Source organism: Macrotis lagotis, chromosome 1, assembly GCF_037893015.1.
Source record: "Macrotis lagotis isolate mMagLag1 chromosome 1, bilby.v1.9.chrom.fasta, whole genome shotgun sequence".
In the NCBI taxonomy this organism is placed as follows: Eukaryota; Metazoa; Chordata; class Mammalia; order Peramelemorphia; family Peramelidae; genus Macrotis; species Macrotis lagotis.
This window is the reverse complement of record NC_133658.1, coordinates 826,662,176-826,676,312: the sequence shown is the minus strand read 5'-3', so window position 1 is coordinate 826,676,312 and position 14,137 is coordinate 826,662,176. Positions and strand designations below refer to the sequence as shown.

The 14,137-nt window shown below is 37.5% G+C and overlaps 1 protein-coding gene across 1 annotated transcript in view; it reads left to right on the top strand.

Moving 5' to 3' along the window:
* Positions 1 to 13,525, top strand: part of LOC141508501 (guanylate cyclase soluble subunit beta-2-like) — a 98,617-nt gene extending 85,092 nt beyond the window's left edge. Inside the window, 1 exon segment of the mRNA XM_074217170.1 lies at positions 13,129 to 13,525. Within this exon segment, the coding sequence (XP_074073271.1) occupies positions 13,129 to 13,274 (146 nt within the window). The 3' untranslated portion in view covers positions 13,275 to 13,525.
* Positions 13,526 to 14,137: the final 612 nt, after the last annotated feature.

The window sequence follows — 14,137 nt, the reverse complement described above, 5'->3', positions numbered from 1 at the left end:
AACACTAGCTGTAAAATAAGAACACTCACAGCAACCTTGAGTAAGAGGTGCCGTCAGTATCCTTACTTCACAGTTGTAAAAACTGAGACAGAGGAGGCTAATATGCAGAAGGACAAGACAGCTAGGCCATAGTAGGTAGACTGCTGAACATGGAGCTGGGAAGACCTGGATTCAAATCCTGCCTCAGATATTTACTAATCACACAACCTTGGGCAAATCACTTAGCTTTTCTCAACTTCATTTTCCTTCTCTGTAAAATAGGGATAATAGCAACTCCTATCTCAAAGGGTTGCTATGGGGATTTAATAACAAGAGAGACAGAAACAGACACACATACACAGAGATGAAGCACTTTGCAAAACCTAAAGTGCCATATAATAGTTAACTATTATGTTTTTATTATGCTTGACCCTAGGGGCAACGGTGAGCATGACAGAGTAGCAGATTTAGATTTGATTTAAGGAAAGACACCCTAACAGTGAGAGTCATCCATAAAAGAGATGGGCTGTCTCAAGAGAAAATGGGTTCCTCCCCCACATTGAAAGTTTCCAAGGTAAAACTAGACAACCACATTTTGGAGATACTCTAGAGAATATATTTTGTCATGTACTAGACAACCTCTTAGGTCTCTTCTCACACTGAGATTCTGTAATTTTATGATAGCAGAACTTAAGATTATATTTATTTATCCTTCTAGGACCTGATTTGGAGTTCCCCTGTATATGTTTATAAACATTGGTAAATAGCTTGTCTGGTGCCATTTTGTTTGGAGATACCAAGTCCCTTTTTCTGATACTAAACACAAGAGCAACAATAGCTCCTCGCATTGGTTATCCCGGTACATTTTACACATTAAATAAAAGTGATACTAATTCCAAGTCTTTAAGACAGAGCTAATATTGCAATTGTATTGGAAACTCACCATAGCCTTTGGCACCCCCTCTCTATGGTGGCAGGGATCATACCTTGGAATAACAGAAAAGGCAATAGAGGGAAATTCTCAGGGGAATTCTTTCAGGGTTCCAGGTTCTTTATACTGTTTCCTTCCTTTCATTTTGTTTTTATTATTTATTTGTTTGTTTACAAGGGTTAAGTGACTTGCCTAAGGTCACACACCTAGATAAGTGTTATGTGTCTGAGAACAGGTTTGAACTCAGGTCCTCCTGGTTCCAGAGCCAGTGTTCTAGCCTCTCCATCACTCCATTGTCCCTGTTTTCTTCTTTTTCCACTAGTAGAAGGCAGTAAGTAGTGCCCTGGTTATAGTGTTGGGTTTAAAATCAGGATGTCTTGAGTTCAAAACCAACCTCAGACACTTAACTGAGTGACCCTGGACAAGTCACATGATCTGGTTTTCCTCATTTTTCCCTTCTGTAAAATGAGCTGGAGAAGGAAACTGTAAATCACTTCAGTATCTCTGGTAAGAAAACCCCAAATAGGTCACAAAGGACATGACTGAAAAATGACTGAATAGCAAAAAAGTGGAAATAATAACAACATCTATTTCCCAGGGTTACTATAAGGTTCAAGTGAAATCATATTTGTAAAGCCAGTAAGCTCAGTGTTTGACCCATAATAGAAGCTTTAAAAGCTTCTATTAATAATTTCCCCCTCCCCCCCTCATAGTTGATCTGGCATAGGACCTTAAAAACCAAAACAGTTCTGAATTTTAGTGGCAAACTGCTTGTGAGTATGTATGAGTACATACGTTACACTGGACATCACCCCTTAGAGTCCCCATCATCTTCTTGCCCTGCCTCCTGGCCCAGAGATTTCTTTTAGTTTCAGACTCCCATACCGGGGACCCTGAGGGCCAGCTGCTCTAGCCATGCTTCACTTCAGGCCCCCCTTCCCGTCATCTTCTCTTTAGACATCTTGCTTCTCTCCTTGGATCACCCTTATCTCTGCTTTCTAACTCTCCAATACACTTAGCATGTATGCTGTGCATTATAGTTCTTCATGTTTATTTCTAACCCCCATCTTAGGTTATAAGCTCCCTGAGAGCTAACCACGTTTTATCCAAAGTTCAGATGTCCCCCAGCACATAGCCCATTCATAGATGTCAATCTGGGGAGGGAACCTCAAAGGACAGTTCTCTACAATCTCTTTTCCATTACTTACAAACCATTTTTTGTTGTTCAGTCATTTCAATCATGTCCATCTCTTCCTGATTCCCTTCAGGAAGACATCTTTTTTTCAAAACTTATTTATTTATTTTCATCGATACGCACATGTGTATTTTTAAGTTAAAAAAATTTCCTTCCACTCTCCCTTGCCACCCACTCCCTCCTTTTAGCAGCAGTCAGGTTAGCATTATACATACATATTTTGATAAACATGTTTACAGATTAGTAATTTTCAGTATGAGGAATTAGGATTAAGAGAGATACATAAGAGAGAATTTTCATAAAATGTTCATCAGATTCTTAAGGGTTGGCTTTTTTGTGAGTTATTTTTCTGCCTCTGGATGGGGATACTTTAGTCCATAGCCAGACTAATATAGTTGTAATAGCTCAATGGATGACTGAGAGAAACTGCTTCCATCAAGGTTGTTCATCTCACAATATTGTTGCTGATATGTACATTGTTTTCTTGGTTCTGCTTCAGGCACAGATCTTAATGGACTTTGATGTCCTGGGACTTTCTCCAGTGAACAACAGTGCCCTTGTCACAGACATTGTGGTCAACAACATGATATAGGACTCAACAGTTAGTGACAATAAGAGAAATAACTTATATGGGGAAAAGGAGCTAAAAAAGGCTAAGAACACTACTAAGAGTAGATTTTTGTTGTTCAGTCATTTCCAGTCTTATTCAACTCTTCACGATTCCATTTGAGGTTTTCTTGGCAGAGATACTGAAATGGTTTGCCATTTCCTCCTCCAACTTATATTTACAGATAAGGAAACTTGGGCAATCAGGGTTAAATGACTTGCCCAGGGTCACACAGTATCTGAAACTAGATTTTGAGTCTTCCAGACTTCAGGCCCAATACACTATTCACTTTACCATGCAATCAAAATTGTATGTGGTGTCCAGTGTGATAAGAGAGTAGCTTCCTAATGTAAAATTAAAGCATGTATCAAAATCTTGTGAAATCAGTGTCAAACCATGTACAACAAATGACTGTGGTTAAAGAAGGCCATATTGCATTTAAAAGAGATTAATAAATGGGAAAGAAGAGGGAAGTCTCAATAAGTGGCCTCCAAGTTCTGATAAAGTCTGAAAAGGAGAAGGCAGACAGTGACAGTGGCTGAAAGAGAGAAGAGGTTTGGCACAGAAGTGCTTGTGGGAAGTATGATGGAGAATCAATTAGAGAAAAAGAGACTTAAAATGTTTCAGGTTTTCCTGACTTAGTCAGGTCTCTTGAATCTGTATTTTCTATTCCAAAATTCATTCACCACAGGGTTAGTCTCCATATTTTTAGTGCCTTTTTGTTTTCCATTCTCTGAAATCAGGAAATCTGAGTTCAAATCTAGCTTCAGACACTAGCTGTGGGTCCCTATCAGTCTCAGTTCCTCAATTGTAAAATAAGGTTAATAATAATGCTTACCTTCCTGGGTTGTTGTAATGAACAAATGAGATAATATTTGTAAAAGAGCAGCTAGTGCAATGTTGCTTAATAAAAGCTTATTCCCCCCCATTGAAAAACAAGAGTTATTCATGGATTGCTCCCCTTCCCCCATATCCCCCCACTCCTGCCCTACATTTTCCTCTCAGAAATGGAACTGAATTATTTAACAAATTTATTAGGCATCTTTTTTTTTGTGCCAGAAATGGTTCTAGACTATGAGGATACCAAAAAAGTGAAGAATTGGAAACAATTCCTTCCCTCAAGGAACTTATATTCTAGTGGAATGTTGAGAGTGACAGAATCAGAGATGCTGAATGTGGCATTTTCATTAACCTTTCAACCTGCTGTAGACAAACTGGTGATGATTCTCATCTTGCCCTTAACTCTGAGTGTTTCATCAGCTCAGACTTTCTGCCTTCTGAAAAGTAGAGTAGACTTGTAGAATGTGTCTACAATGAACTTCTTGTTCCTTACCAGTGCTGTTCTCTACTGCTCAGTATGGAAGGTGTATGGTTTGATAGTTCAGAACATGGGAGTAACCCCTGTTTGGAAGTAGGAATTCATTTGAAGTCATCTGACCTTGAATGTCACTGCAAAGAGTCTCATTCTTGGCAGGATGCTGCAAATAAAAAAATAATTAAAATAAAAATCCCAAAGCTAAATATACTCAAGATAAGAGCTCTAATAGATTTTATTGTCATTGTTGAGTTGTTTCAGTCCTATCTAACTCTTCATGACCCCCATTTGGGATTTTCTTAGCAAAGTTACTAGACTAGTTTGACATTTCCTTCTCCAGCTCATTTTATAGATGAGGAACTAAGGCAAGCAGGATTAAGTAACTTGCCCAGGGCCACACCAGCTTTGAATTCTTGAAGATGAGCTTTCCTAATTCCAAGCCTACTGCTCTATCCATTATGCCACCTCAGTGCCCCATCTGGGGGCAAGTTGATAAGGACCACTAAACTTAGGCTGTGGATCTTGTTACCATCAGGGATCTGCTTCCAACCCTATCTCAAGGCCATTGAGGAAAGAATCAAGACTCACTTTATTAATCAAACCTGCTAGCAATCTTAGCAGTGGAGCTCTTTGCTTCCTTTGTCCTCACAAAACCTTTTCAAGTTAGGAGATTGGATAGAAGGTCACTTGAGGTACAATGCCAGTCAGGGAAAAGCCATAGACCATCTGGTTTGATTTATATTACTAACTAGTTACTGAAATCTTATTTCTGTAGTGTACTACTCTTGGCACCCTCAATGGCTCAGTGGATAGAGAGCTGGTCCTGAAGTCAGGAACACTCATCTTCCTGAGTTCAAATCTAGGTTCAGATGCTTCCAAGTTAGGTGACCCAGGATAAGTCACTAATTTCTGTTTGCCTCAGTTTCCTCATTTGTAAATTGGACTAGAGAAGAAAATAGAAAACTGTTCCAGTTTCTTTATCAAGAAAAAACCCAAATGAGGCCCCAAATCGATGAACATGACTGAAAATGACTGAATAAATGTGCATGCCCAGGAGAAAACCTTGTTCACCTTGTCTTAGTTGTAACTCTGCTTAGTCAACGCTTATCTGGAAGCAAAGATTAAGATAATTCCTTAGTTCCTTCCTTCTCTATGTCCTCCACATCAGGATGGTGTTTTTTATCCTCTTTCTATCATTCTGAGGATTATTATTCCTAACGAATGCCTTCATAAAGAAGGTAAGAGGATACCCCACTTCCCATAGTCACTTACAATGGAAACATAAAGTATCATCTGATCTCACATGAAATCTCACTTAACTCTTTAGGGAAACCCCTACAAACATATACATAAACTGAGCAACTGATGTCCCATCTGTACTTCAAACATGCACCCTTTTGTTCAGTAAATTAAGGAATCTGGTCCTTGGATGTGTCACCACAAGGTGACCTTATAAAATTAAAGAGGAGTATTGAGTTGTAGATAAGTCAACGCTGACTCAGATTCAAGCCACTACTTTTCAGTATTGACTGAAAATTCAGTCCTCCAGCTGTCTATGCTGGCAGGCTCTTTTGGCAGATCATCAGGCCCCATGTTAATGTATTTTTAAAAACTTCAACTTGTCTACTTAACTTATTCTCTAAGCTATTATAATAATGGGTTCCAGTCTGACTTCAGGAGAGAGTTGTAGGAAGGTCTCTGTGGACTCCCTTCTGGATAAAATTTGCTCTTTATAAATCACAGACAGCTATGTCCTCTATCTGAGTTTATGGTAGATTAACTTTGCTTGTGAAATTTTTTAAACATAGTTCTAATGTTCTTATGACATATTTTTTGATTTGCAATCTTCCTCTTAATTGATGCTCATATTTGAGGGTATATCTGTCCCTCTCTCTCCGTTTTCCTGTCAGTTTAGGGTTTCTTGTCTGTGTAATGTTTTCCTGAACTGTTCTCAAATCCTTCCCCTTTGGTAAGCCCCCCATGATGATCTTTTCCCACAACATGCATACCTCGTCTCCCCCCATAAAGATCTGAGTCCTCATTGGACTTGATGATCACTTACTATCTAAGTTCTTGTTACTTGCTTCTTGAGCTGACTGATAGAGTGGCCCCTTCCCTGACTTGTCCAATTAGCCAGGGTTGAATGGTTTGGGAGCCAGATTACTAGAGGAATGTTGGGGCATTGGTCCCAGTTCAAAGGCCTCTCGTCAGTCTTCTTGGTGCCTCTATAACGGTTCCCATCAAGTTTTCCTAATCTTGCTACTCTAGCTGAAAAATCTTAGACTTTCCATGAATAGTGTGAGGTTTAACCCCTGGTTTTCCTGAAGCAGACTTATTCACTGAGAAAGAAGAAAAACCTGGAATGGATGAAAGATTTGTTCCTATATGAGGAATCAACCTCAGTCAAGAAAAGAACTATTGATCCATTAAGGTCAAATTTATGACCATCATTAAAATACCAAGAGAAAGCTAGAAGAGATCTTGTTCTGTTGATGACTGGGGTCCAATTATTAGTTGCTTTATTCTTGGCTGATCTTTAATTCAACAAGTATTTCCTGAGAACCTCTTGTGGACACAGCATACTAGGGAAATAATAAAAGAAGAATCTTTTGTCTTTACGTCTTATCCTCTAATTGAGTCCATAAGTGATTTATACATGGAATGAAAGGATAGGAGTATAACACAGTGATCTTCTCTTGTCCCCTTTCCCACCTGCCTCCATAGTTACCAGAGCAGCAACAGGACATACACAAAATCCTATCCAGATCTAAATTTATAATTCTTTGATCTGAAAAAATCTCACAGAAAATTATAGTTTAAGATCTATAGTCCAGAGGTTCTCAACCTAGAGTCTATGAACTCATTTAAAAAGAAACTTTTGATTTCCTATGTATTTTATTTTGTGCTTTTAAAAAACATTATCTCAAAAAGGGGTTCAGAGTCTTTAACTAGACTTCAAAAGAGATTTATACAAAAAAGCTTAAGAACTCCTGATCTAGGCAAGCTTCCTTTTTTTTTAAAAAAAAAAAAGAGGACTGAGGTTCAGAGAAATGAAAATGGCTTGCCCAAGGCCCTGTAGCTAGTAAGTAAGAGTTGCTTAACCTGTAATTGGAGTATCTCCATATATTCCCTTGCTCCATATAACTATACAATCTTATCTGGATTTCCCCCAACACTTTAGCTAGCCAAGATTGTCTCATCTTCCCATATTATTCCCATATTTCTCGTTCCCAACACTTTTCCTTTGTTCCAGGAAGTTATTTCTTGTCTAGAACACCAGGATATTTTCATGCTTCATAGAAGTCCATAGCCAAATAGCTTATCACTTAATAGGAAATTAGGAGAGTTTCATCTCACCTAATAAAGAAAAGTGATGAACCTTTCCAAGTCTTAGTAATGATGATCTCAAGAAAGCAGGCACAGGGGCAGCTAGGTAGATAGAGCACTGGTCCTGGAGTCAGGAGGACCTGAGTTCAAATCCAGCCTCAGACACTTAATAATTACCTAGCTGTGTGACCTTGGGAAAGTCACACAACCCCATTGCTTTGTCATATTCAAAACCTTTCCAGAAGAGAAATGTTGCACTCTCTTGCATAATCTTCAAGAAACAAGGTTACCTTCCATTCTAGTGTAAGACATAAAAATGGAAGTAGGAGTATTGGTGGAAAAGGATATTTCTGAAAGAAGTTGTGAGACCCCAGTCAGTACACTCTTACTTGCTAGAATAACTTTCAAGAGTTCCCTTGTAAACCTTTTGTTCTTATAGTCTACAAAGAACTCACATCTCAGACTTGTTATTCCTTCACCCCTTTTCCATCTTCTATGTCTTCCCTCACCTTTCCTATAGTGCAGATGGTGGCAATGAAAAATCATCCCAGAGAACTGATGGAGGAAAAAGTAATATATTTGTTTGGGAGGAAGTAGAGATTGGACAAATACTTTTAGTATCTACTAATGTTGAGTCCATCTTGAAACCAAGATATGAAAATAAGGATATATTTTTTCTTTTTTATTTATCTGAGAAATTGTCAAGAAATGGGATTACAATCATTTATAATTAAAATAACATTATAAATGAGATTATTTGTCAAGCAAAGAATAATTTATAATTTAAATATAAACATAAACATAATTATTTGTAATAGATACTTAAATTAGTTGAATCCCTGGATAAAAAGGATATTTGTTGGTAGCTCAATGTATTCAATAATGGACATTATATTTTGGATATACTGGATAGTGCTTAGAAGTTGGCAACTAAAATGGTGAAGGACCATTGCATTCAAAAGAATTGATGATTTTTAGTTTGGAAACCAAAAACTCTAGGGAAATATTGTGACTACCTTAAAATATTTTAAAGACATTGGAAGAGTATTAGACTTATTGTAATAAGTCTAAATATCTTTTCAATAACTGTCAAATCCATTCCTTCTCTCCTCAATTACTGCCACAACCTAGGTGGTCCATTTCATGCTTAGTCTATTGTAAAAGCCCACTGGTTAGTTTGCTTGCCACAAGTCTCTCCCTATTTCAGTCTGTCCCCATTCATTCATCCAAAATGATTTTCATAAAGTACTGATCTACTCATGTCACCCCCATACTCAATAAACTCCAGTGGCTCCCTATCATCCTCTGGAACAAATTACAAAATTTACAGTATGTCTCTGACTTTGCAAAGGCTCCTATTTTTTCTGCCTGTAATTTTCTTCCTACTACTGGGAACCTTCAAGGCTCATCTCAGGTTCTATCTTCTTATCTCTCTACTCACTTCTTGAACTAACGTTGGGTTTCTCTTTTTTATATATTCTGTATTTACTTCTCTGGGAAGAGAAGACAGAAAAGAAGAAGAAGAGATGGAGATTGTCCTTTTCACAGACATGGTACCTTGCGTATAATAGAAATTTAAATACTTGTTGAAGTCAGCACTCTGAACAACTAAGAGAATAGCCCAACACTTCTCCCATTTTGAAAAGTGAGAGTAAGAACCCTGTGTTGAAACTATTATGTCTAGATATCTGGAGAGGGTAGAGAAGCAATGAAATATGATGGAGAGAATGCTGGACCTTCAGTCCAGAGAGAACTGAGTTCAGATTATAGCTCCACACTCATTTCCCAAGTGACTTTGGACATATAACTTTACGTCAGAATGTTTCCATTTCCTCACCTATGAATAATGATAATAAAATATGTAATACTTATCTCCCAGGGTTGTTATGGGGAATCACATTGTAATGCATTATTGTTATGGATGAATTTTTCTGGTTGGCTTAGATTTCCTTTTTGTTATCAGATGACATTCTTGCCACCCCCCATTTCAAATCCTGTATAGCTCAGTTTTTTCTTTCTTTTAATTAGTGACTTTCCTAAGGAAGGGAACTGAGAAAAAAAAGGAAAATAATTTTAATGGAAATGCAGAGGATGCAGTAAAAATATTCAAGAACGAAGACAATATTGAAAGATATTTATAAATACTAAAAAGTATTCCAGTTAGTGGGAAAATGCACTATAGAGCCCAGAGAGATGAATTAGTGATTCCAAACAAAATTTGAGATCCTAAAAAGTTAAGTGAAGGAAAAAAAATGAAGTAAAAGTTTTGAGTTAAGGGAGATCAAAAGAACAGTAGAAGATGTGTTTAATGATATTGAATTTCAGTCACTTAATAAATGCTTGTTGACTGACTTGCTGAGGGCTTTTTTAAACAATTTATTTATTTAAGGCAATGGGGTAAAAGTGACTTGCCCAAGGTCACACAGGCAACTATTAAGTGTCTGAGGCTGGATTTGAACTCAGGTCCTCCTGACTCCAGGACTGGTGCTCTATCTACTTTGACACCCAGCTGCCCCTGAAGGTCTTTTTTAACACATTTCACAGGAACAATGTTACTTTTGGATATAAAGGAATTACTGTGCGTTTGGGCTTCAGAACTTGTGAATAAAAGAAAAAATCTCTAGGTTTGTAAGGAAAATAGCTTCTTTTCCTTCCTTAAATAGAATTTAGCACTCAGCACCCTTATCTGTTTGTTTGATGTTATTTAGTTATTTGTTTTAGCACTACCTGTGCTTTGGGGGAAATTATCTTCCTGAAGATTTTGTGGTACAATTATCCTATATGTTCTCTCAATTACTGCTTCAATATTCTTGCCAGGTAGGAAGAATATAGAGTGAGCATTCATTATCACAGTTTTTCATCTGAAAAATAAAAATAAAATAAAGCTGAAGCAGAGAGATGTTAAGTTAAACGAGGAAAGCCAAATCACTTTGGCTCTGAGTCACTGACAAGCCAGGGGAATATAAGCCCAGTCTTCTCAATAGGAAAAATTGCCTCGTGGTGCATTTTACAGTGTTTTATCTGATGTGATTTAAAAAACATTCACACAATCCTTCCCAACTCTTTTAAATAGCATAAGATTCTGCTTAATAATAGAATGGCAGTGATAATGTCAACATATTGGCTATAGTTATAGTTGTAAAGGGGCACTCTAAGTAGACTTGAGACAGCTGGCTGTCCATCTCTGCTTAGCTCTGCCCTTTCATAAACTACACTCAATGTCTACCCTTCCAACTTCTTTATTTCCATAGATGATATCATCATTCCTCCAATCAGACTCAGAACATGGAAATCCTCTCTGACCCTTCCCTCTCTTACCACACACAATAACACTTTCATTTGCCAAGATCTGTTGTTTCCATCTTCATAAAATCTCTGGAAACAGAATCCTTTCTTCTATCATTGCAACTTCCTTACAATGGAGCTATCAAGACTTTTTCTTTGTGCTTTAAGATTTGCAAAGGACTTCACATATGTTAGCTCATCTGTTCCTTACAACAATGGAAGGCAGATGCATTATCAACTTGGTTTTACAATTGAGGAAACTGAGACTTACAGAGGTTAAATGACCTGCCCAGGGTCACACAGCTAGTAAGTGTCTGAGGAAGAATCAGAACTCAGATATTCCTTACACTAAGTAAGGAAGTTCTTACTATATTCTCTAAAGTCAAGACACTGCATACCTCTCAATTTCTAAGCTGATCTCCTGGCTCCTTGTCTAATCCATCCTTCTTAATCTTCTGATTGGGTTACTCTTCTCCTGAAAAACCTCAATGGCTAACCCTTTCTTATTAATAAAGTATGAACTTCCAGTATTTGCATTCAATTCCCATTCTATCTGACTCTTAACTTTATTTCAAACTACAGCACTTCGCATAATTTTTATTGCAACCAAATTAAAAGTCTTTTATCCTATTGTTGGTCTTCTCTCTTCCTGGGTCTTTGTTCACACTATAGCTAGTGAGTGAAATTCAGGTGAGAAGAAACAGCATTTTCATCTGTTGAGTTCCTCCTCATTTCAGAACTTATAACAGATGCACCTTCTCCTTGACACAGACCACCCTTAGTTCAAAGGCAGTTCTCTTTCACCAAATTTCTGAAAACATTTCTCAAATTTCTCAAAACATCTCTTCTTTGCAGCAACCTATTCTCTTATATGTTGTTCAGTAGTTTCAGTTTTGTCTGACTCTTTTTGACCCCATTTGAGGTTTTCCTGGTAAAAATACTGGAGTGGTTTGCTATTTCCTTCTTCAATTCACTTTATAGATGGGGAAACTGAGGCAAATTAGATTAAGTAACTTGCCCAACATTACACAGCTATTAAGTGTCTGAGGTTGGATTAGAACTCATGGATATGAATCTTCCTGACTTCAGGTCAACCCTATATTCACTTTGCCATCTTGCTGCCAGTGTGTATCAAACTTATTAGGGTATGTGTGTATGTGTATGTGTATACATACACACACACACACACATATATATATATACACACATATATATATATATATATTAAAGTTATGAACCTTCCCATAACTTCTGAAATAATATGGCCTCTGAATTCATAGTATCAACTATATAAAATAAATAGAAATGCCATCTATTTAAAATTCCACAAATTAGTCTTTCTTATGGAAATTGGAAAAGAAAATTCACATAATGATTTCAAATTAGAGCAAAACTTCTGAACTTAATGAGGGGAAGGGACCCTTTGGCAATTTGGTAAGACCTGTGATCCCCTGTGCAGAATAATGTTTTTATATGCATAAATTAAAACACTTAAGGATTTGAAATGAAACCAATTATATGGAAATACAATTTTCAAAACAGTAAACAAAATAGAAAAAACTCAAAAATACAAGTTCAGAGATTCTAGGTTAAGAACTCCTCCTTGACTTTCAAGCTATCTCTCTACCTCCTTGTTCAGGGACTCAGTTCCAGGTCCAGCTTCTTCCTCATCCTACATAGGTTACACAGTGGTTAGAGCACTGACCTTGGAGTCAGGGGGACTTGAGTTGGAATCTGGTCTTAGATACCTGTCGCTTACTAGATGTGTGACCTTGGGCAAGTCACTGAATCCAATCTCATCCAAAGTCATCTTCAGTCACCCTACTTTTTATCTGACCACTGGATCCAGATGGTCCTGGAGCAGAAAAATGAGGCTGGTGACTTAGCACAGCCCCTCTCACTCAAATCCAATTCATGAGCTTGTCATGATGTCACCACCCCTGATGTCATGGTCTTCTTTGAGAATGAAAGACAAACATCAACACCATCAACAGCAACATCATCTCACATAACACCTACCCTTCCTTATAGATAGTCAGTCAGCCTGTTTATATCCTGAAATATGGTGCTTTTCATTAAATTAAGAGTTAATGGGGGCAGTTAGGTGGTACAGTGAATAGAGCACTGACCTTGGAGTCAGGAGGACCTGAGTTAAAATCCAGCCTCGGACACTTAATAATCACCTAGCTGTGTGACCTTGGACAAGTCACATAACCCCATTGCCTTGAAAAAAAAAGGATTTGCAAATGAGATAAGGCAGACCTTGCCAAGAGAAACATATTACATTAACAAGATGTCAAATGTATCCAATAGAATTACCATAGATGGGGCCCATCAACCTTGGCTATGCAAAAGTTTGCTCTCCCAGGATAATATGAAATCCTTTGAAAGACTTTCAATAGTTTTGGAATCATGCTCCCTGTGGAATAGCTATGCTCACTGCTTTGAGAGTTCTACTAATTTTTTTTCACACCTCTGCTTTGTTTTAGCTTATGATAGATCAAGTGTGGAAAATGGCATCAAGGGAGAAGATTCAAAGGAGAGAAGTGATGAACAGAAGTCTTCTGATCAAACAGAGACAGATGATCCCTTTGGTCATGACAATATGCACTCAAGTTTCTGTATTTTGTTGTAATAGAACAATGATCCATGACTTCCTCCCACACCCCATCCTCCAAATTACTACTTTTTAATTTCAAATACTTTAGCAGAAAAGACAAATAATTCCTTTTTAACTTTTCAGTTCAACAGTTATAGCTTGTCTCTTCCTTATTCTTTGGGAGTAAAATTTGAGAAATGAAAGATGTCTTGCAAGTTTAGGAAACTTTACTTCTAAATTTTAAATTCAAAACTGGAACTCCAAGTTTTTAAGTCTCCAGGTACTTATCTCCCAAATTATGTTTTGAGATGTTATGGTTCATTTCCCTTTTTCCTCCTAGAAAGAAAGAAAGGCTTTGTTTTTCTATTACCACTTGCTGAGTTTGCATAGAAGCTTTGTCCTTAATAATAGACTGAAACATTTATTCTTAAGAAAATGCAATGATACTGAAGGCATAGTGGTTGCCATTTCTTTTGGATTAATGGTTGAAATGGACTGCTGCATGAGAAAGACCTGGGCCCAACAGTCAGTTTGTAAACCAGCTAATAGTAAACATGTGATGTAAACGGAGCCCAGCCAGAAGCTGGAGAGTAAATAATGATCCTTCCCAGTCCTGGTTTGGAAAAAGTGAGGCAATGGAATAAAAACAATGCCCGAGAGATGATCTGAAAATAAAATATAAGGAAAGAAGCAGAAATTACTTCGCCGAGTTAGCAAAGATTTAGGAAACTAAATAGCATATTAACTGGGGGGGGGGGGCTGAAGGTGGGGAGCCTCTTTTACAAAGATCAGTTCATGTCTCTCCTCCAAAGCAAAGCTTCCACCTGGGACCAACTGCCAAATTGTCCCTCAAATGATAATGTGAAAATAAAATGAAACTGAATCAGGACAATCAGGTG